The sequence below is a fragment of the Marmota flaviventris genome, chromosome 6, assembly GCF_047511675.1.
Source record: "Marmota flaviventris isolate mMarFla1 chromosome 6, mMarFla1.hap1, whole genome shotgun sequence".
Taxonomy (NCBI): domain Eukaryota; kingdom Metazoa; phylum Chordata; class Mammalia; order Rodentia; family Sciuridae; genus Marmota; species Marmota flaviventris.
Window position 1 is genome coordinate 150674971 of NC_092503.1, and position 25030 is coordinate 150700000.

The 25030-nt window shown below is 35.3% G+C and overlaps 1 protein-coding gene across 5 annotated transcripts in view; it reads right to left on the reverse strand.

Annotated features, from left to right (window-relative positions):
* The window catches only part of Nup153 (nucleoporin 153), a 62086-nt gene that overhangs the window by 1292 nt on the left and 35764 nt on the right, over positions 1-25030 (reverse strand). For 3 of the 5 annotated variants that reach the window (XM_027948122.3, XM_027948121.3, XM_027948124.3), the window contains exons 12-21: positions 22537-22674; positions 21847-21945; positions 19670-19754; positions 17535-17657; positions 14263-14874; positions 10891-11085; positions 7312-8130; positions 4653-5000; positions 3602-3874; positions 171-339 (exon numbers count right to left, since the gene is read on the reverse strand). In XM_027948122.3, coding sequence (XP_027803923.3) covers positions 171-339; positions 3602-3874; positions 4653-5000; positions 7312-8130; positions 10891-11085; positions 14263-14874; positions 17535-17657; positions 19670-19754; positions 21847-21945; positions 22537-22674 — 2861 coding nt within the window. The remainder of the gene's footprint in view (positions 1-170; positions 340-3601; positions 3875-4652; positions 5001-7311; positions 8131-10890; positions 11086-14262; positions 14875-17534; positions 17658-19669; positions 19755-21846; positions 21946-22536; positions 22675-25030) is intronic. The other 2 variants (XM_071613714.1, XM_027948123.3) reach the window with 2 other exon arrangements.

A 25030-nucleotide genomic window follows, 5' to 3' on the forward strand; every position in this document is an offset into this window, starting at 1 on the left:
ACTAATATTTTTTTCTCAGGCTATAAATCTCCAAAATTAAAACAAGGCAAATTGGTGTTGGAGAATATATTAATTTCACCCAAAGTATATTGCATCTGAACGACTTTCAGGAAGCAAAACACACGCATTCATACACTCTTGACCTTCACTTGAATATCAATTCTTCTTACCCCACTGTGAAAGCTGCTGTAGGCTGGTTGAATGGAAAGCCCCCTGAGCCTGAAGGCTGGGCAGAGGCTGCAGGCGTGCTAGGATTTGCACCAAATGTGAACACTCCTGATGGGTTGTTGTTTGTGAAATTGAAATTTGTAGTGCTGCTGCCAAATTGGAAACCGGAACCTATAATAGTTGAAGCAGAAATACTTCATTAAAGGAAAAATAATAGTTTTTCTTCAGTAATGATTCTGACCTCAACATATGAAAACATGTAAAGAGTTAAGATCTCTTATGATTATATAATCTACAGAAAATTAAAATATTTTCTCTGACACCAATTGGTATCTCCAACAAGTGAAACAATTTGGCCTTGACCAAGGAGAAAAGGGCAGAGTACACAAACAGACAAACATTCAGGTCTATCTTCTTTGAAAAGTACATTAAAATAAGAGGAAAGGGGAATGACCAGGTACAGTGATGCTTGCTGGTAACTTCAGCAGGAGTCTGAGTGAGAAGGATTGCCAAGTTCGAGGCCAGCAAACAAACAAGGACAAGGATGACAACAAAGAAAACCATCAGAAAGAATGTGGATGGTTTTTAGAAACAAACTCTTAACACCAAACCAAAGTTTAGTCTTTGGAGAGGTCTCTGGAGCAGGGAACATGACACCAAGTCAAAGGTGACCTCAACCCATCCTCCCTGACCCAGCTCCCAGAACACTGGCAAGCAGGAGGATCCCTGTTACCCTCTAAGCAGATGACTACAAACATTTTCTCTGGGGAATTTAACAAACTAAGATGAAAAACCTAAAGATACTAACATCCAGGTGTTTATAATAATAATAATGCTAGATAAATCAGATAAACCTACAATAAAACTGAAGAGGCATACTCTTCAGCAGTATGTAAAGGATTTAAGTGGTATTTAGGTATCCTACACTCTTACAACTATTAGCAGACAGCCAAGGACCACCAGATATTTGGTGTCAGTATTAACACCAAAACAAAAACAGAAAAAAGCAATCTGGGGAAATAAGCAGGAAAGTGAAACCTGAAGAAAAACCAGTAACTCAGTATCACTAACATCTCAAGGAATAACAGAAAACACTCTATCCATGAAACAAAACCAGAGAAATAAAAGAAACAGCCAGAAAACAAATATAAAAAAATAATTCAAAAAATAAAAAGTAATAATACTAAAGGTAAAATCTCAAAAGAAGGGACAAGAAAACGTTAAAAAAAAAATCTCTTGAGAAAGTACAAAAGACAAAAGTCATGCTTAAAGGAACTCCTGAGGTGATGGTAAGAGAGCACAAAGCCACCACTGTAGAACAGCTGGGCTAGGAAGCCTAGTGGAAGAACAGATTCAAAAGAAAATTTTTTCAGATGTTAATAAATAGTTTATGGCTTTAAAAATACTGAGGAAATAGTTATACAAATTCAGGAAGAGTTTAAACTTTAGTTATAAGTACAAAGAAAATGTTAAAAGAGCAGGAATCATTGATGTCAGAGGCAACAAAATTTTGAATAGGAAAGAAAATCACAGCATACCACACAGCTAGCTCACCAATATACAGTATTTGCATTATCAGAATACTGGCCCAATCATACAGTATCTCTATTGGGATAGAGAGAGATGTTACCCGTGTAAAAGAAAGCCAAACTGTACAATTCCACACTACAAAAAAAAAGTCCTGATTAAAATGGTTAATATGTGTCACAAAACGGGAAAAATCTTGCAACATTTATTAACCAATAAAGTATTAATACTAGAATACATAAAGTACCATTACAAACCAATAAGCAAAAGCTAAACAATCAGAAAACGGCCAAAAATACTTCAAGAAGAATCCACAAATGACATTAAATAGAATCTAAATAGAATCCAAATGGCAATTTTTTTCATACAATGGTAAGAGAATGTGAATTGGTGCAATCCATCAACAAAAGTTTCTACTATCTTCTACGTACAAGATACATAGACCTCTTAATCCTGTGACCTCACCCAGGGTTATATACTCCAGAAAAGCATGCATATGTACCCCAAGGTTCATATCTAAGAACATGCAGAGCAGCAATTTCTAATAGTTGAAAACAATTTAAACCTTCATCAACAGTAAATGGAGGGGCTGGGGTTGTGGCTCAGCAGCACAGCGCTCGCCTAGCTCACCTAGCACTTGATAGCACTTGCGAGGCCCTGGGTTTGATCCTCAGCACCACATAAAAACAAATTTAAAAAAATAAAGGTATTGTGTACAACTAAAAAATAAATATTTTTAAAAAAAAACAGTAAATGGAAACACTGTGGTATATACATACAATGCAGGAGTGATAATGAACACACTAAATGCAATCACATGAACGAACCTTACAAACCAAAGAGAGAAAAATAAAAAAACAAAAGATTGCATACAGTAAGATTCTATTCATATAGATTAAAAAATCAGACAAAACTATATTTCCTAAAGATGCATATCTGTAAACTTTTTTTTTTAAAGTCCAAAGAACAATGATTACCAAACACACACACACACACACACACACACACAGATCACAAAAGAGCGAAGTGGAAAGGAATGTGATCAAAATGGGATCTCTAAGGGGCTTCCAGGTGGTGGTTACACAAGTATTTGTTTCAGTGTTACACTGTTCATTTGTTTTACCCCCTTCTATAAATGAGATTACATTTCATAATAAGAGAAAAAAAGTACAATTCTGAGAAAATATATGATTAAAATACAGCATGATCAGTCATATTTTAAAAGTCATAGAAACTTCTGTTTAAATATGCAAGTCACCCTGTGCACTGTGGCACATGCCTGTAATCTGAGTGGCTCGGGAGGCTGAGACAGGAGGATCACAAATTCGCAAGAGCAAGGTGCTAGGCTATTTGGTGAGACCTTCTCTAAATAAAATACAAATTAGGGCTTAGGGATGTGGCTCAGTGGTCCAGTGTCCCCGAGTTTAATCCCTGGTATTCAATAAATAAATAAATATGCAAGCAAGTAAGCAATCCCTAGTACCCAATCAATTAGTCAATCAATAAGCAAGCAAGCAAGTCACATGGAAAGATTAGTATTAATTATCATCAAAGTGTCATGAGACAATAAAGTAGGCCTATCCAAGGAGAGCAATAGAATCAAGATATAACTCCCTGTAGTAAATCCAATCACAAAGAGAATCAGAAAACACAGCTCAAATTAAAACTAGAGAGCCTCCAAATTCGGAGCTGAGGAGAAATGAGATGGAATGAACCCCATTTGTAATACTTTAAAAATGCTGTTACTGAAACTTGGGAATGCTGTTTACTGGTAAATATAAACAATATTCTGCCAAGTACCCTAAAGAACTGACGTACATGTGGATTCAAAGTTTGAAGGACAGCAATATTTTTAAGACACACAGACTCCAAGTATGACACAAACCACACTATTGTACAAACTTACTGGGATTAGGAGCTGCTCCAGAGCCAAATGCTGACTGACTAGGCTGTTGTCCAAACACAGGAGGCTGGCTGCTACTTGACACTGTTCCAAAAGTAGGTGGTGCAGGCTGAGACCCAGCAGAAAACAATGTTGTCGAAGATGATATAGATCCAAAGCTTGGGGGATTGGGCTGGCTGGCACCTTGACTCTGTCCAAATGTTGGGGTCTGGTTAGCACCAAATGCTGGACTGGCAGATGGTGCTGGAGGCCCAGTGCCAAATACAAAGGAGGACCCTAGAGGCCAAAGTAATGTGTAAATCATCAAGACGGTCACTACGGTCAGTCCTCAAAAGATTCCATAAACCCTCAAAGTCCATCCTTCTTTTCAGATGCTTACCTTGATTCAAAACAAGTTATAAGTAAAGATTGAGACTACAACTCTACTCTTATGTACTAAAACAGAATCCACATAAACAGAAATTTCAATTAACATGAATGAAACTCCTCCACCTCATAGCCAAATTTTTTTGGTAAAGGGATACAACTAAAAAGATAAATCTCCTGGGCCTCGGGCTCAGTGGTTGAGCGCTTACCTAGCACATGCGAGGTGCTGGGTTTGATCCTCAGCACCACATGGAAATGAATAATAAGTAAAGATACTGTGTCCAACTATTACTTAAAAAATATAAAAAGATAATCTTCTGCCAGAAATTCAATACATGAAGAAATAATTACTTGATGCTGTATATACATGTACATATAGAATTCATGAGAACTGAATTCTAATAAAACCACCACCACTGATTACTTATAACTTGACATTTCAAAATGAAAACTCAGAAAAATTAATTAAATTCTTGCAAAGGTTAGAAAAACTGTTGCCAAGAATTAAACATACTCAACCTGAACACAAATTGTACACTATTCTATACAGTAAATGAGTACAACATCCCAGGCACAGATGACCAAAGGCACACATGCCACTGAAGAATGCTGACAGCCTGCTATATTATTTGCTAAGAACAGACATTTTTGTATTCCAGCCAATCTAACTACACAATGTGTTATGTACCTGCAGTGGTTGTAGCTCCAAAGCTGAAACCAGAGGTTGCAGTACTATTACTGCTGGCTCCTGGCCCAAAGACAAATGGGGTAACCACTGTAGCTGTGCTGGATGTGGTTGCTGGTTTGCTATCCTGAGAAAACAGCAAAGACTGAGATGTACTGGATTCAGCACAGTTACCAAAAGCGGAGCTGCTCACAGGATTGCTGACCTGTCCAAACACAAAGGCAGGCACAGGTGGATTGGAGGAAGAAGTGGAACTACCAAATATGCCACCACCAGCTGAAGTGGCTGGTGTACTTGAACCAGAGGAATTATTGTTCAAGAAACTAAAAACTGGCTTTGCTGCTCCTTGATCTGTAAGACAAAATTAAGAAAACAACATTAATACTTAAGTACAAATCATCTCAGAAGGCATTTCCTACACTACAATCTTGGAATTCAATAGTTTTAAAAACTAGAAGCTTGTATTTATATAGATTTATTCACAGAATGATCATCTATTAATTCTAAATTTTGAAAAATATCTTTTCTTTTATAGCTTATAGATATTTCCCCCCACAGGAAGGCTTTTGGCATTCAAGACTTAAAAAATAGATATATTATCCCTCAAATCCAAATATAAATTGATACTGTGTTTGGAGAACAATCCAGATTAGCTGTACTTTTATGTGTTTGATTTCGCAATTTACGTTGAAGTATGCAGTAGAACAACTTCAATTTATCCAAAAGGATTGCTAGTTCTCCCAGCACTATTTACCTCTTACTAACCAATTTGCAATGCTACCTTTATATATACTGTTTCCTCTGATCTTACTGTCATTAGACTGTTTTCATTATTTTAATGTCACATACAGTTTCATAGTAGGACACCCCTGTCTGTGTGCCTGCCCTTCTCCCCAAAATTTCTAATGTTGTTTTCCCTTCCATGTACATTTCAGAACCAGCATAGCTTATAAAGCTCCACAAAAGTTCCTCTAAGAATTCATGTTAAGGGATGTGGAGTAGCTACTCTCAGGAACAAGTACGTCTTTAATGATTACTCAATTATTCTGCATGCTATAAATTCCGCTGATGCTGTAAAATACAAAATTAGAAATGTTAGAAAACACAAATGAGACACACTATACCACTATTATTGCTGACTTAAAGGAAACCTGATGGTTTTTATGTGGTGACCCTCAATACCTAATAGAGGACTTTTTACTATTTCAATGTTTTCAGTTCCAATACTGCACCACTAGTCAAGGCAGTTCACAGTGTCCTATGGGCATTAGTCTGATTTATAAAAAGCGGAGCCTGTTGGCTCACTTTCATGTTGGCTAACAGGAGGGTGGTTAAAAGCATTTACTATAGTCTAGGGATTGCATGACCAAATTTGATTAGATCTGCTTTGTTCCTTTTCAAAAGAGTAATTTTAGTTGTGATTTTCTTTGTAGGTTGCTTTTAAATTTCCAAGAAAATATCTAATAGAAAAAATTGCTTGCAACTATTTGATGAATTCCACATTATTTAGGTTCTTGTTTTGAGTATTTTCTAATTTATTGTTAAAAAGTGTTACTAATGGGTTTTTAAATTATACCTTGCATGTCTGAAATACCTGTATTTTGTCTGGATAAATTCGGCTTATTACAGAATTCTAAGTCCAAAACCATTTTTATTTTGAGGGCACTGCTCTTTTGTTTTTTTACTGTTTGATGCTGGCAAAGGAGAAGTCTAATGTTACTCTGATACCTGTTTGTTTATGGCAAACAGCTTTCCTCTTTGGAAGTGTTCAGAGTTTCGGCTTTGGTGTCCTAAAACTCTCTGATCTTTGTCAATTAGTATGGACCTTTCCTTTTTTTTTTCCTCCTGGTACTGGGGATTGAACCCAGGGCCTTGTGCATGCAAGGCAAACACTCTACCAACTGAGATATACCCTGAGCCCACCTTTCCATTTTTAAGACAGGTCTTTCTTTATATCTAGAAAAACTTCTGTCACTTACTTGACATCTCCCGGGTACTGTTCTCATCTTCTAAGAACTCCTATTTTAATGGAACTTACTGTAGATCTAGTTTATATCAATATCGATTTTTGCAATGTGTTCTGGGAAATTCCATTTCACAAATCTGATTATCACCTATGTTCTTTCTGCTACTAAATCCATATAATGGCTTTAAGTTCAATAACCATGCTCTTTACTTTTAAAAATGCCATTTTTATTTCTTTTTCTTCAGGACTTTTGTTTCAGAATTGTCTCTGTTTTCTCAGGATTTAATTATATTTCTAGGCTGTGTTCCTTAAATGTCTGATGATAAATGTTAACTATTTGTAACTGAAGGACTTCACATAAAAATCATACAATATTTCATAAGCTTATTTAAAATACCTACTTTTCTAGATAGTATAATGCCAATTCTGGTTATAAAAGCCCAAGTAGAAGGCCCAATTATGAGGGAGAAAGACAAAGATACACTATTATGAGCTTTCCATTAGAGCTGTTATTTCTTAAAATTAGACCTGCAGTTAACTTCATTAGAATCATGAGGGTTTGGAGTAATTAAAACTGAAAATCCCATCTGTCCTCTATAGCTGGTACTCTATCAAGCATGTTCTATGTAACCATTCCTTGACCTACTGCATTTATGGAAATATTAAAGACCCTTGTAAAAATTTTCTAATATTTACCAACTGTAGTATTGGTTTGAGCTCCAAAAGCAAATGTAGACTTTGCTGGTTGATCAGATTCCTTCTCAGATGGTTTTGTCATACTGAAACTAAATGTTGACTTTGAAGAACTCTCATCTTTGGTTTGCTCTGAATTCCCAAAGGAAAACACTGGTTGACACTTCGGCTCTTCATTGTCAGCTTTCTTCCCAAAAACCAGAGAAGTAGAAGTGACGGGCTCTTGTTGCTTCTCTTCTGTCCTTCCCAAAACAAACATGGAGGCAGAAGGCAGAGAGGAAGGTTCCATGTTGCCAAAAGTGAACCCTCCCTTGGTTGTAGGCATTTCTTCCTTTTTAGCTTCTGTCATTTTACAAGTGAAAGGAGCCACTGAGACACTCTTGGTTTCTATGGTTCCAAAACTGAAGCTGCTCTTATTCTCAGAGGTCACCACAGTTTCAGTAGCAACAGGGGTAGGGTTAATAACACCCGTACCAAAGCTAAAGCCTGCAGGTGAAGATTTAGGCAGTTCCTCTTTCTTTTCTTGCTGCCCAAGATTAGACACTCCAAACTGAAATGAAGCTGATGAAGCTGGGATGCTTGAACCAGAAGAAAGTCCAAATTTAAAATTATCATTCTTACTGTCTTTTTTAACTTCTTCAGGTTTAGAATCTGATGAAACTCCAAATTTAAAATCTCCAGTAGGTTTAGAAAATTTAAAGCCTTCACTGATGGGGTTTATAGATCCAGAGTCAGATGATACACAAGGCCCAGAAGATGATGGGATACCAAATTTGAAGGACGTAGTTGATGGATTCAAAGACGAGGATGATGTGCCAAAGCCTTCAAAAATATAAGACGCCACAAAGACACTGAATCAATGCACTCATCCTTTCACAATGTAAACATTAAAAGCCAAAATGACATAAAAACAACTTTGAAAAGGCCTACTTTGAAGAGTATTACCAATGGTAAAATAAAATATGAACCAAACTGACAAATACTCAGTATAAAACTTATATCTCAATCCTCAACTATACTGATCTGCCACTTTCCATCTATGGGAATGGCAGAGATCAAAAAGGTTTGATAAAGTTTTTAGTGGTGATGACACTGGGAACATCCAACACTCTATTGTAGATCAAAGTATAAACCAGCACGAGCAATGTGGGATGAGCAATTTGTCAATATTTAACAAAAATTATACCCTTTTACCCCAGAAATTCTATAGCTAGGACTTTGTTTTAAAGACAAACTAACAGGCATGCAAAATAACATGCAGTCCAGGCAACTGCTAAAGAATGAAAAACAAATATGTCCAAAATAATCCATAATAAATCAAGAAGGCAGAAAGAAAGTGAGGTAAACAACTTTTTCTTACAAGGTAGAGGGAAATCAGAACACAAATAGGAGCGTGTTTGCTTAGAATGGGTATAAAGAAATTAGAAGATTAAAAAAGGCCACAGCTATCACCTTTGGGAGGATGAAGATTTGGAAAAATAAAAAATAGCAACAAGAGAGCAACTTTTCACTGTGAATCTTTGTCACAATTTTCTTTTAACTGTGAATGTTCCTTACTTGAGCGTTTAAAAAATTTTAGCAACAATAAACAAGAAAAATTAAATGACCTGAAGCAATATTCATAAAGATATAGTATTAAACTGAGAAGATCAAAATCGGTCTCTTGCTGCTTTCCTAAAGCTGAAGAATCTAAAAATACAGTGCAAGGTTCAAAGAGAACCATTAAAAGTTGCTAAGATATGCATATATTACTTACCCATGAGTAAATTAAAAAAAAAAAAAAAAATCAGCCACACTTTTTATAAGCCCTCCTCCTCAGATCTCCCCCTTTAATGATTACCCACCAACCTCACCTTTCATTAGGAGAAACTCAATTGGAAAACTACATGAGAATCTTAGGCAAGTGGCCATATACCTGCTCTCTACACTACTAAATAATACTGACAGAATGCTAAAAATAAAGGGGCCAAAAATAGGAACTAATTACTTCTTTCTATGGGCAGATTTAAAATATGGTGGTCACTGAACCACAGGCAGAGAATGTGGTAAAGTAAATGTGGAGCAACAGCTAAAAAATGAGGTTAAATGGCATGGAAAACAATGATCTTCCAAATCAACCAGATGCAATGGTTTTCAAAATGACAGTGGTATTTCATTAGTCATCCAATTAAATGCTGACTGTGGCCCACTAAAAGAGAACAGAAAACACCAGGGTACTGCATATATTATTATTTTGTAAAAATGTTATTTCAATCATATAGACAAATATGATGTGGGTATGATGAGACAAAATATAAAAGTTCATATCTAACTTTGATTTTTCAGTCAGAAGAGTTAGAAAGCTGCTGGGAGCCATTAGCCAAGTAGGTATGACAATTTCCTTGCCATCGTACCCCATGTTGCTTAGTGGAAGGACTCGTGGAAATAGGACATTTTGCAGTGACATTGCAGTTAGGTGACCTTGCTCAAGGACCAGGGCGGATTAGGGTGTTCCCCGTTTAGGATAATCGGGTTTAGGGCGTTCCCGGTTTAGGTTCCAGGTTTAAGGTTTAAGATTATTCCTGCTGGGAATAGGGCGTATCCTGCTGCCTGTTCCCCTTGAGTTCTCACGGGATTCAGACAGTATTTTTTGGGAGACAGAAGCCCAGTGGATGTGGATTTGGGCAGAGAACGTGGATTTCCCCAGAACGTGTTTGTAGACGGCTGGTGTGAGTTCGGGAATAAAGAGTTGCTGTTTGAATCTACAAGCTGTGTGGTGGCTCATGATTGTGTGCCCAGCCAGACTGCGGCAGAAAGCCACCAGTCTGAGGCAAATTAGAAAATAAGAGAAAGCTTGGGTTTTGTTTGTTTGAGTACTGGGGACTAAGCTCAGGGGCGTTTTACCACCAAGTTACATTCTCAGCCCTTGTATTTTCTATTTTGACATAGGGCCTTGCTGAACTGCTCAAACTTGAGATCCTCCTGCCACGATTATGGTACTCTTTTAATTCCTCCATATTCCCACCTTGTCAACTTACTCTCTTACAGATTAAAATCTTTCTCACTTCTCCCTGACTGGTCCTTCTGATATTAAAATTTCTTTTTTCCCCCAGGTTTATCAAACTTTTGACTGAAATGTGTACATAATTAACAAAATATTCAAGAGTTCATTTTCTGGGTCATATGCTGGGGAACCAAAGCCCAAAGCTATATTACCTATATATAATAAGGTCGTAGGTCTGTATAAATAAGAGTGTGTTAAATAAGAGTCGGAAAACTCATCTAGAGAGTTAACATTTAAAAGCAACAACCATGTAAACGTATGATTATGTAACAATGAATACCACCATTGCAGACATCTATAATGCACCAACTTTAAAAAATGAAAAATAAAAACACTACTTTCTTTCAATAACAAGAGGTCATAATGATCTACAACTAATTTGACTTAATAATTCAGATATATGTGAATAAAAAAGATCTAAGGATAATATTCCATTTTATATGAATTTAATAGAGAATGAATAACTTTTTAAAAACTTCAGCTGTTTGTAAATACTGCACTTTAAAACAGCATTGTAAAGAGGCATTCCATTATCTTACCTTTAAACTCAGCTTTCGTGCCTGGCTTTGCACTTTCACATGCAACACACTTGCTAGAGTCGGCTTTATTCTGGACTAGGCACACTTCACAGTCCCAGCTTCCCTCAGGTTTTTTGAACTTCTCCAATCCTAGGCAGCCTCCAGAAGACAGAGAGACAGGCACAGTGTTGCTACTTGAAGCAGGTATTGAACTTCCTAAAAAGTAATAGGGAAACTCATGAAAATTTAACTATATTGTGTCAGCATCTTAATGATATTTTTAAGTGTTCAATGTTTATTAACTTTTCATATTAAGAAACCGAACATGCCAGGAAAAAACTCTAATGATCAGCTTGCTCTAACCTTGCTTAGTGATGAATTCCTTAACCTCAAATTTGAATTGTTGTGATTTAAAAAAAAAAAAAGTCATGCTCTCAAATTAAGAGGCTAAAAGGACGATGATGGCTAGCTGGGATCCTGAAGCAGAAGGATCCCAAATTCAAGACCAGTCTTAGCGATTTGGACCCTGTCTCAAAATACAAAACAAAAAAAAGACTGTAGATAGGTAAGATTTCATCAATAAATGGCCCCTGGGTTCAATCTTTAGTATTGAAAGGTCAATTTCTTAAATAGCACAGTGTTTTTAAGACACAAGATGCAAACTATAGGCAATACCCTAACACAAAAAATACATAGCCATATACCATATTCATTGTAAGATCTCAAGGCACAAGTCTCTGCATTTGAAATGATTGTTTTTGCACAGAAAACAATCATCCACTTTACAATTCAACCCTACACTCCATTACATGCTAACCATTTATTAAACACCAGAATATAGTTGGGTTCTGGGAACATCAAGTTGAGTAAAATAACATTTAATTCCTAAGGTAGAGGAAAATTAAACTCATGGCAGCACCATCATCATGTGATAAATGACCTAAAACAAGTGTGCAAAGGAGGAAGAAATGATGAAGAAGCATGGAAGGATTCCCAGAGATGATAATTACATCTTTTAAAAAGAACCAGCATGTTTATGGGTAAAGTGGCTTGGGAAGAAGGGCTCACCCAAGCACAAGGTATGAAGACATAGCAAGAGAGCCCGGCCATTCCTTCTACCACCACCACTTCTCTAAATGGTTGCAACTGTTGTCGATTCTCCCAGTTAACTAAATAATTTCTATATTGTATAGGCATGTTCTGTTTTGTTTTCTTGCCAATACAACTGCTCCCTGGGTTCCATTTCTGGTCCACTGTCCTGTCATCTACTCTAGTGGTCTTAGACAACAAAATGACAGTTTTTTAATCTGTACCTGCCTCCCACACTTGTCTTCTGAGCTGTCACTGTAGTCTTTGTTGGTGGTTCTGCTAATCCACTTGGTTAGTATGTCTAAATGGCTCCTTCTCCCTTAAATATTTCTCAAATTTATTTCAATCTTTCTCTGATACTTCCACTATTCTGGTAAGTTTCCCCCTCATCTGTTGTTGAAATCCATTCTCCTCAGAGGCAATTACTGTCATGCAGTTTTGTTTTTCCTCTGATTGCTCCTTTAAAAGATTAACTGTGCAATTTTTATTCCTACTGCTTCCTAAATTAGCAGTTAGTTTGGGCTGCTTTCTCTATTTACTCCACTCACCTCTATTCCCATGACTTTGATAACTTCAAATAACAAAAGACTCCCTCATCTTATCTCCAGCTCTGAGGGTCAATGATCCATATCAGCATATCCAAAGGGCTCACATGTATTTATGTCAAAATCAGCAACTTGAAATTAACATGCCTTCCAATGTACATTATTCTATATCCCTCCCTCCTAGATTTGATTCCCTTAGTACACACAATCATTATCTATTGCATGTTATTCATAGGACTAAGAATATTACAAATTCTATTGGCATCAAATCCATTAGCCAAAAACCTAGAGTGATTTATCAAAAAAATACAAATTTGAGTCATTCCTATGGTGAAAATGATCATTCATCATTTTCTGGATAAAGTTCAAGTTCTTTTGTACCTCTATAAGACTCCTTTGTTCATGGGTAAAAGTTCCCTTACTGAGGATTCAAAGTTTGATTACTCTTTTGTCAATTTAATCAATTCTGGTTTCCTCAATGTATCAAAGACTTTAGTAAGGAAATGATGCCAGATGGGAAGAAAAAGCTATTTCGGAATGAAGACTCTGAAAACTTAGTGTTGTGGAGATATCCGGCATGAATTAGAAATATGGCTCAAGTGCTGAGGCAAAGAGTGTGGCTAGTAATGCAGCTTCACTTTACAAACACAAAAGGAGGAGCTGGGGCTGTAGCTTAGTGGCAGAGAGCTTGCCTTGCACATGTGAGGCACTGGGTTTGATCTTCAGGACCACATAAAATAAATAAATAAATAAAGGCAAACAAATAAAATAAAGGCATGGTGTCCATCTACAACTATAAAAAAAAAAACCACACACACACACATACACACAAAAGGACACATCCATAAGTAGCACAATAAAAACAGGGAAGTATAACTGTCAGAACATTCATGTTCTATTCATATCTACATCACTATATCTGTATCATAAAATTATATACTAGTATTACAAAACAAGCAAAGAGTCACTTCCAAATGAATTAAGATGTGAATCTTCAGTACTCAATTTTGAACAGAGAAACAGAAGAAACTCAATTAACTCCATTTTTCTAGCTGTTAGAATTTTTTGCATTAATATTTCAAAAATCTACTATCACTGCAACATTGCTGACAAACAGCATGTGACTACAGGTATCAATACTGCTCAGCTACAGCCTTTTCATAAAGCGTCAGTGTTCACCCCTTAAAGAAACATCCCTATAAATGACAAAATTATCTTTATTTCTACTTAGAGAAAGAGAAAAATAACATTTCATTCTGTGAAGATTTGAGAGAGACTGCCCCATTCTGAAAGCTTTCAACATCTACATTACGCAACATTGAAAATTATCAGGAAGGGGGCTGGGACTGTAGCTCAGCGGTAAAGTGCTTGCCTCGAATGTATGAGGCACTGGGTTCGATCCTCAGCACCACATAAAAATAAAGATACTGTATGTTCATCTACAACTAAATAAATATTTTTTAAAAAAGAAAGAAAATTATCAGGAAGAGCAAAAAGCTTCTAATAAAAGCACATAGAAAATGGAGGTCAGAGTATATGCTGGACACACAACCTACCCAAGCAAACATGAAGATCTAGCCCCTATCAAGTCATTTTAACCTCAAGATGGTTTAAAAAAAAAAAAAAAATCAACATATGAGGAAATGCTCATCTTGAACCATTTAAAATACTGAGATTGTTCTTAGCTGTGTTTACAGAATAAATTAAAACACCCTACTAAAGTAATGAGTAAAATTATTCCATATAGCCATAAACGTACCTGGTTTCTCAGAAGTGCAGGACACGCATTTGTTGTCTTCTGCATTGTTAGAAACACAGCAAACTGGACACTCCCAAGACCCCACAGGCTTTTTGAATTTATCTCCAAATCCTAAAGAACCAGATGCCACAGTGCAGCTGGAAGATGACGCAGCCATGGTCCCAGCACTTTCTGAAACCACTGTCAATGTGAGCACACGCTTCACACCAGTGCCAGGTTTCGGTGTTTCACAGGCTACACATTTCATTGCTTCCGGTTTATTTTGCACTAAACAGGTGTCACAATCCCAAGTTCCTGGTTTAAATTTGTCTCCAAAGCCTGTAGCCGACGCAGAAAGAGTTGCTTTGCCACTTTTGGTTGGTGTCCCACTTCCAGTTTGTTTGGCAGTTTCCCTTGATGGCAATTTTGCTGCTTCACAGGCTATGCACTTGTTGTCTGTAACTTTGTTCTGGAGTAGACACGTATCACACTGCCATGATGATCCACCCTTTAAATTCTCCCCAAACCCAATTCCACTCAAAGAAAATGTACTTATTGCTGGTCTTGTATAAACTACTGGGCTTGTTGTGGTAGACTGAGCAGCAAGAGGATCTACCTTTGGCGATGTGAAACCTACAATGGAGAAAAAGAGCAGAGAGTTTAAAAAGAGAAGTTTTCCAATCAAAATGTTAACTGCAACATTATTACAGAGGAAAAAAACATCTAACTTCTTGCAAAGTTACTACAATACCAAATGGACTGCTTTTAAGGATTGTTTTTCATACATATTTATTAAGAGCATAAATAAGCAACATCTATACAAGTTAAAATTCTACAAGATTTTTTTTTTTTTAAATAAGCATACATCACCTTCTCCCTCATGGAATTTCTAATATACTGATGTACACTATTGTCATCCACATTTTACTGCAGTCTGCCTTCCCAAAATATTAAACTACAGCACAGTCCTAATGTTCCCTCATGTCTGTCCCTTCATTTGGGTGTTCTCTGGGCCCAGCCAAACAACTTCAATACCTACAATTTTTTAATGCTATCCAGTCTTAATCCACTGTTGTGGTAACCTCAACCATCAATAAAACCAGCTAAACTGAGCTGAGCAGGCATGATTATTTGATAAGTATCCCTCAAAGTACAACAAGGTGCTAAGGAATATTTGTAACTATATTAAACTCACAAAAGGGTTAGGGGTTGTGGCTCAGTGGTAGAGTGCGCGCCTTGCACTTGTGAGGCACAGGGTTCAATCCTCAGCACCACATAAAAATAATAAATAAATAAGTAAATAAATAGTTAAAGGTGTTGTGTTGTCCATCTACAACTAAAAAAAATTAAAAAAAAAACACAGAAAAGCTTTAAACTATGTTTCAATAACAAATGATACTATAACCCAACTAATAAGTCCTAGAAATATAAAAATGATTAAAACCCAGTTTTTTAATCCTCATTGAACAGCAGCTGATGTTACTCAAATACATGTTCACATGTGGTTCGTAAACAGTAACTCAAACACAACTCAAAATATATTTCTAATATAATCTCAGAATCCTTTCATAATTGTCAAGTATCTTTTTTTTAAAATATCATTTTTAGTTGCAGTTGGACACAATACCTTTATTTTATTTACTTATTTTTATGTGGTGCTGACGATCAAACCCAGGGCCTTGCATGTGCTAGGCGAGTACTCAAGAACTCTACCGCTGAGCCATAACCCAGAGCCAGGTGTATCTTTTTGTAAAAATGGAAGGAATATTTAGACAATTAGGGTATTTTCAAAGCAGTCATTGAATTGATTCACTCAAGCTATATTTTATTCATGAGAATGACTTTCTAATCCTTTCCTGGGGACAACAAACTTTTAGTTTATACACAGCAACACTATCACCAAAGAAAGCATTAGAAGGGAAGACAATATAGAAGGTCCTTACAGGTTTTCTACTGGTATCAAGAAATAATCAAGCCTATAGCTACTTTAGCATAATGGCAAAATGATACCATATATTTCAGTCACTCCCAGCAGTCAACAATGTTGGTTTATTAAATTTATTTTCCTTTTCATTGTCACTCAAATAAATTTTATAAGAAGATTCTTATAAAATTTTTCCTATTTAAGCTGGACCTGGTGGAACATATATCTATAATCCTAGTGACTCAGGAGGCTTAGGCAGGAGGATCACAATTTCAAGGGAAGCCTGGGCAACTTAATGAGTCTGTGTCTCCCAATAAAAAATAAAAAGGGTTGGGGATGTCGTTCAATGGTAAAGTATCCCTGGGTTCAATCTCTAGTACAAAATAAAATAAAATACTTGAAAAATGTTCCTATTAAAAAAGTTAAAAGGGGACCAGGCTGAGAAACAAAGTGCAACCCTAAATACATGTATAGGGCAAAACAATACACCCCCCCATTCTAGGGACTGAATCCAGGGCTTCACATATGCACTCTATTTTTCAGACACATCCCAGTCCAAAAAACTATACAGTTGCTGCTTATCTACTAGTTGGCTAATAATTCTACTTTTTAGATCATAATACAGTCATTTATTACCACTGACTAATAATTTTATTATAAGCAAGCATTCTGGAATTAAAACTAACTCAATTACCGGAACCCTATAGGTAGTATACACAACCAATGAAATAAGAAAGCAGAATCAAACAACCTAACCCTAAAACTTGTTGTAGAAGCCAAACTTATTACATCCTCTGTTTAAAGACTTGGACTCATCCCATTCTATACCTGCTTTACCCTGATTTGTTCATTATACTACTGTACCCCAGGATACAAACACTGTGTTGATTAAAAAATAAAATAAACATCATCAAGTCTTATTTCAAGTGAATACAATTTCCTACATATTTGTGTTAAAATTCAGCAAATTTGGCCTCATTCTATATGTACCAATCCAGGGAATAATGTGAGAAGGCAGTTTAGTTCTTTCAAAGACGTAATAGGTGTTATAGCCAAGTTTACTCTTATTCAATATTGGCCCATCTCAGTTAATAGAAAACTCATATTCTCTTTCTATACTTGCCTCTTAAAGAGATTTCTTTATTATATACAGAGATCTTGAATTCTAAAGTAGTATTTCTAAGATATTTCCCATGGAAGAATTAGATATCACTAAATCTACATTCAAAATTCAACATCTTATCAAATTATTGGTAGTTATTTTTTTAAAGGAATCCACATTATAACACAAATAACATTAAAATGAAATCAAGGGAGTTTAAAATTAAGATTTTTTTTTTAACTATCTCAAGGGCTACTATCATCTTACCAGGGCTTTTCAGAACATCTAGAACACTTCCTTCTTTCAGGATTTTTACAGGTCTAAAAAGGCCCTCATAATCTTCATTTCGCTTCTGACAGCTTGTGCTGTTCACCACAGTGATATCTTGAGCTGTAATTTTTTTTTAAATCATAAAAAATATTATGCCAAGGAAAGCACTGGATTCTTGAACTAAATGCATTTTAAAAATCTAAGCCCTTTTAGATCAATTTCTAAAACTTTGATAGTCACTATAATTCAAAAATAATGAGCAAACATAATTTACCATTATAAGGAGATAAAAATCCTTTCCCCTCACCACCCCACATATCACAAAAAGGCACAGAAGTATAAATTACAACTGTTAGCAAGTAAATTCATTAGAAGAAAATTAAACGGAAACACTGGGGATACAGCCACTGGGGCAAAACTGCTTAAAATAATGTATTTGATTGCTCAGCAATTTAAAATAGTGATTTTAAAAAAAAAAAAAAAACCTAAAACAAATTCTCAGAGACAGTTATTTCTTGTCCAGAAATTCATGCAATGACTAAAAATATCCTTCGGTTATATTAAAAATCTGTATGATGCAGTATCAATAAGGGTCTGGTTACATCAATTGCCTATAACAGTGACATAATAAAATGCATATTTGCTGAATGATAATGCATGATAAAATGCATATGCTAAAAAGCATAGTTGTGGGCAAAAGCGGGTTAGAAAGTCCAGAAAATTTAGAATGTTTCTATCTAAAAATTAATGGTGGCTGCTAGTGGTAAAATGAATTCATATTCATTGTTTTTACTTTTTATAATCAAAATTAAATTGTTTTTAGTAAATTTAAGGTAAAGTTTTAGGATTACCTGAAGCGCACTCAAAGAGACAAAAAGAAGAAAATGGGAAAACTAGCTCCTGTCACAAAATAATTAATCATGACTTCCACATTTTCAATCAGCTTTGCTAAATGATAGAAGTGATGAGAACCAGGGCGCACGCCTGTAATCCCAGTGACTTGGGAGACCGAGGCAGGAAGATCGCAAGTTCGAGGCCAGCCTCAGCAATTTAGCGAGACCCTGTCTCAAAATAAAAAAACACAAGGGCTGGGGATGTAGCTCAGTGGTAGAGCACCCCTGGGTTCAATCCCCAGTATCAAAAAAAGAGGAAAAAAAAAATGGTGAGAACCAAAGGTGTTAAAGTGACAATACACAATTTTGTAGATGCCACTCATAAATTTACTCGTAAACACTCCTAAAAAAAAAAAAAAACAACTGGGTAATTTCTCACAAAATAAAAAGCTGTTTTAATAAATTGTTACCCATTCAGTTACCACTACTAAAGCATTAGTAAAATCCGGAAAGGACTTTAATACCTTTCCTCATAACAAGTCATGAGAGGTTTACTACATAATTCAAAGTTTAATCCGAAAATTTTATGGTAAGAAGTACAACTGAAAAGTCTGCCACTTTTTATTACTACAGCTGTTTGATTTTAAAAAAAGGTAACAAAAAAATTTAGAATCACAAACTTAGCAGGCAAAGCTCTCTCTCCAACCTCACAATAATTTTTTTGATATTTACAAAGAATGTAATGCTTTTTCTTTTGTTACTGTACCCTTTCCCTTGGCTTTATTTCTTGGGGAAAATGCCCTTGTTCAGAATTCTTATCCTAAGTAGCACAGTCCATGTGAAAAGAAAACAACTACTACTATAACAAGATCCTATTTTAATTATCTAATTCCTTTTCCTCAAATATGTCAATTTTTTTTTCAGTTCAGAGATTATGTATCATCATCTGCAAAGGCCAGCATAACCTTTACAAATGAAAATGCTTATGAAATGCTCAGTAAACCTGGAGATGAGATCCACCACAATTATACTGTAGACAAATTTACAGTAAAACTAAGTTCAATTTATAACTTGCTCAGTATTTTGACTAAACACAGAGAATAAATTTGTTATGGTGACTGTCCTGCTGAAAAACCATTAATAGAAAGTATTATTAGAAAGCAACAACTTCTTTTCAGAGCTAACTTCATTCAAGTGAAAGCACTTAGAAGAATTACCAAAGGTGAAAGAATTTGAAATACTATGCTAATGAATACAATTGTGTTTTTGCAAAAATATGTGAAAAAAAATTTTACTTACCAGAACTACTTATACTTGGTTCTGAAGTACTAGTGGAGCCAGAAAATTCTGTTTTTGCAACAGGCACACTAAATGTAAATCCAATCTGTAAAAACAAAAAAGTCTTCTTAAGTGTCAACTCATTTCTAAACAAATAATACTTTATTATAAGAATTTATACACACACACTAAATTTCACCTATATAATTTCCACAATATCTAAATCTGGGATTCATAAGCCAGTCACTGTGGTTTTTACCTATAGTAACAGCACTAAGGAAGCTGAGGCAGGAGGATCATGTGAACCTAGGAATGAGACCAGACTGCTGACTGGGTAACACAGCAAGACCTTGTCTCAAAAAAAAAAGGATTTCTTAGGCCTTATTTTCCCCCTTTCAAAACATTCCAGAAAATAATGCTGCATTCCTAATGCCCAGTTTCTGAATGCAATATTTTTTTTATTAAAAAGTATGAGTTGGCTTGTACATTGCTGGTGGGACTGCAAATTGGTGCAGCCAATTTGGAAAGCAGTATGGAGATTCCTTGGAAAGCTGGGAATGGAGCCACCATTTGACCCAGCTATTCCCCTTCTCGGTCTATTCCCTAAAGACCTAAAAAGAGCATGCTACAGGGACACTGCTACATCGATATTCATAGCAGCACAATTCACAATAGCTAGACTGTGGAACCAACCTAGATGCCCTTCAATGGATGAATGGATAAAAAAAATGTGGCATTTATACACAATGGAGTATTACTCTGCATTAAAAAATGACAAAATCATAGAATTTACAGGGAAATGGATGGCATTAGAGCAGATTATGCTAAGTGAAGCTAGCCAATCCCTAAAAAACAAATGCCAAATGTCTTCTTTGATATAAGGAGAGTAACTAAGAACAGAGTAGGGTCGAAGAGCATGAGAAGAAGATTAACATTAAACAGGGATGAGAGGTGGGAGGGAAAGGGAGAGAGAAGGGAAAAAGCATGGAAACGGAAGGAGACCCTCAGAGTTATACAAAAGTACATACAAGAGGAAGTGAGGGGAAGGGGAAAAATAATACAAGGGGGACAAACGAATGTCAGTAAAGGGGGCAGAGAGAGAAGAGGGGAGGGGAGGGGAGGGGAGGGGAGGGGAGGGGGGATAGTAGAGGATAGGAAAGACAGCAGAATACAACAGACACTAGTATGGCAATATGTAAATCAATGGATGTGTAACTGATGTGATTCTGCAATCTGTATATGGGGTAAAAATGGGAGCTCATAACCCACTTGAATCAAATTGTGAAATATGATATATCAAGAACTATGTAATGTTTTGAACAGCCAACAATAAAAAATTAAAAAGAAAAAAAAAAAAAGTATGAGTTGGGGGATAACTGATGGGTTTCCGGCAAGCAGCAAGGAAATTATACTTGATCTGTTACACTAGTTGGGACCAAAAAAAAGAGGAGACAAAAACAGAAGGCAAAATTTACAAAATGCCAAACCTGGAACAAAATGTACATTAAATTTATGCATTATTCTCTTTCAAAATGTTATTTAATCATGAACAAATATATGTTGCATGACCAAAAAAGCCCAGAACTTTTCTAGATTAAAAGGTCACTTATCAGGGCTTGGGTTGTGGCTCAGCATTTCCATACATGTGTGAGGCACTGGGTTCAATTCTAAGCACTGCATATAAATAAAATGAATAAAATAAAGGTCATTCAACAATTAAAAATACATATGTATTTTTTTAAAAAAGGTCACTCAACAGATCTATTAAGTACATGCAGCGTAATTCAGTAATTAGGTCCTAGTCTTTATCTGGATCTAGGGCCAACAGACATAAAACACCAACTAATTGACAGTCTAGGGACAATGGGAAGTCTAAATATGAACTGTATTATAAAATCATGATAAAATTTCTTGGGTATGATAACTATATTAAATGGAGCAAAGGAATATCCCTTTTCTTAGAGGTCACAGAGAATGAGAATTAACTATCAAATGGTATATGCAATTGTTCACTTACCTTTTCTGTACTATGAATATTTAAGTTGGAAACAAAAAAATAACGTTTCTTATTACCAATGACATCACAGATTTGATAAAATACAGTACAGCTTTGAAATAGTTTATATTTATAAAATACAAAATATGTGCTTTATTAAGTTAATATATATATTAAATATGAAGTATTTATTACTACTTACAGAGGATGGAGGTAGTACATCTGCCTCAGTAGACTTTACAATTGGAGATGAAAATCTAAACATGGGACTTCCAGGGCTGCTTGGAGATGTCATTTGTACCTGGTTTTCCAAATTATTAAGAAATGACACAAACAAAGCTATTTAGGAAAAGAAACTGTTAATAAAACATACCTTCAGAAAATTATTTCAAAAAAATTCAGGTTTTTTTTTTTTGCTTTTAGAGTTAAAAATCACAACTTCTGAAAAACACTGTGAGTTTCTTCTATAAAATCTGGCTGCCTCTTAGAAAAGGAATATATACAATCTTAGAGCTGGATAGTTGCCTACATGAGAAAAATAAACTACATGTTGAGAAAAAGTGAAAGTAAGGAACAAGGGACGGGGCACAGAGGCAAACTAAAAGATATTAATCCTAACTGAGAAAGTAAAGACATAACATCTACTCCTACCCCCACCAAGTCTCATTGGAAATATTGTTTGGAAACAAATTAATCTTTTTTCTCTAATGCACTGCATAAGAGTTAAAGAATTCCATTGTAATGTATATAAAATATATTTAAATTTTTAATATTAAGACATCATTTTATTTTTCTTTACTTTGAGTTATTAATTTCCATAAAGAAATTAATCACTGCTTTAAAATAAGCATTTTAAGAAGTACATCACCTCATTTATACAATGGCTCTGTACCTTGTTTGTTAACGACTGAGAAGGACCGATGGGTGACAGAGAGGAAGTTGTGATTGCTGGAGAACTAAAATTGAAGGTAGGCAGTGAAGAACCGGTGATTGGTAGGGGTATTTTCGGTAACACTGGTACTTCCATTTCCTAAAACACAGCATGTATTATAATGACAAGTTTGCATCTTCATCATCATTCTTTTACCCCTACTCTTTATTTTCAGGTAGAACTGATGAAGTTAAGATAAATTTAGATTACAAAGAAGGTAGCACCATATAATATTAGCAATGTAAGCTCTCAAGTTAAAAAACAAGATCTGAATCCCAGGTTTATGTCACCAACTGCCATATAACTCTGAGAGCTTAACTACCCTCAGCACCAATTTTTCTAATTGGCAAAAATGAGAGGAAAGATTCTTACTCTACACATAACAGCAAAACAAAGTTCTATATTGTCTTTGCATTAAAACAAACAATAACTACCAGAACCCATGAAGTCTAGTAAATTGCTTTGGTTTCTAACCAATAGAGCAAAGATCATCCCAAGTTTCCAATGACCCAGATTAAGAACACAGAGTCACTTGTACTAGTTGGTAGTGGAGTACTTTATGTGACCAATGCCTTGGAAACATAAAAATATAGGAGAAAACGTGTTAAAAAAAAAAAGTCAACACCAAATATTTGGAAATACTGAAAAGCAAGGAAAAAAGTAGGTAGGAAAGGGCACTGAGTGAGCATCCTGTTCTCTTTGAGTTAGTGACTCTGAGCAACTGAAAACTTGACAGAATACTGAAAACCTGTTAGCTGACTAATCAGAAGACAGTGTGGCAAGACCACAACAGTTAGAAATGAGGGGAGATGAAAAAATGAAAAGCCACAGAAAGAAATCCCCAAGTCTGAATGCAAACCACTCAAATCTGCTAAACCTGAAAACTCCACAGGTTTTAAAGCAGACACCAAGGAACCTCACTGGAACTAGAGTTTAAACTGCTGCCCACCAGAGGAGAAAGAGTTTTAGTTCCGGTAAGTTCACTGCCAGCTAAAACAATCTGAAAAGTTCATAGTACATAAATCACAACTCAATTAAGTTGATCTAAAAATCAAAGCAAAAATTGACACTTCCATTTTTCCCTCCAGATAAAATAAATCTAAGAATTTATAAATTTGTCGCCATAAAACTTGCTTTATAATTTCTTCAGGCTGAAGTGAAATGATACAAAATGGAAACTCAGATTGGGAAGGAAATGAAGAATACGTAGGCAAAATTAAAGCACTTTTCTTTTATAGTTTCTTTAAAATATATATAATTATATAAAAAACAAATAGAAGGCTGGGGTTGTAGCTCAGTGGCAGAGCACTTGCCTACCATGTGTGAGGCACTGGGTTCAATTCTCAGCACCATATATGAATAAAAAATAAAGGTCCATTAACAATACAAATATAAAACTAAAATTTTAAATGCCCTTAAAAAAAAAAAAAAAAGAAAAGAGGATATACTGTGGGTTTACAGTCTGCCTAAATGTAAAATGAAATGATACATATAGCATAAAATGCAAGGGATGAATAGTAGCAAATATGAACTATATAGTTGCAAGATACTTAGATTTTATAGCAAGTGGTACAAAAGTAACAGTCTGAAAAAAAGATACTAACAAAAAAGGTAAAGCTAAAAGATAAATTAAAATGAAATTCTAATAAATAATTGATTCACACCAATAGAGGCAGCTTTCAAAAGAAACAAACAACAACAACAACAAAAAAAAAAAACTGGGAAAATGGTAGACCTAAATCTAACCACATCAATAATTACATTAACTATAAATGAATTAAACATTCCAATTAAACATCTAAACTCAAGTATATGTCATATATTTAAAAACTTACTTTAAATATAAAAAGACTGAAAACATATGGATAGAAAAGGATATAAACTGTAATTACCTATGCATAAAATGTATTCTAGTAAGAATTCAGCACTTATTATTAATGCCAGACAGAGAAAATTTCACGACAAAGAATATTCTTAAAGATCTTTTTGGACATTTGATATTAAAAGATCAACTCATTACACGCTAAGGTGTGAGCTCTTAATGAGAGCCTCAAAATATATCACACAATAATTGATACAATTAAGGGGAAAAAACAATCTGAATATATATATAAAAAGTTGTCAATTTTAAATCTTCACCTACAACAACAGACTAACAATACTTCCTTCTCGAAAAATAAATAAATAAAGAGGGCTGGGGATGTGGCTCAAGTGGTAGCACGCTCGCCTAGCATGCGTGAGGCACTGGGTTCGATTCTCAGAACCACATAAAAATAAAAAAATAAAGATAACAAAGTTTAAAAAATAAATAAAGAAGATCTAAGAAATACCAATCATCTGTTGATATCTAAAGAACACTACACCCTCAAATTACAGTATATTCTTCAAACAGAACATATGTTGCACTATATTAAACAAATCTCCATTCAAGTTTAATTAGAAATCCACAACCCAA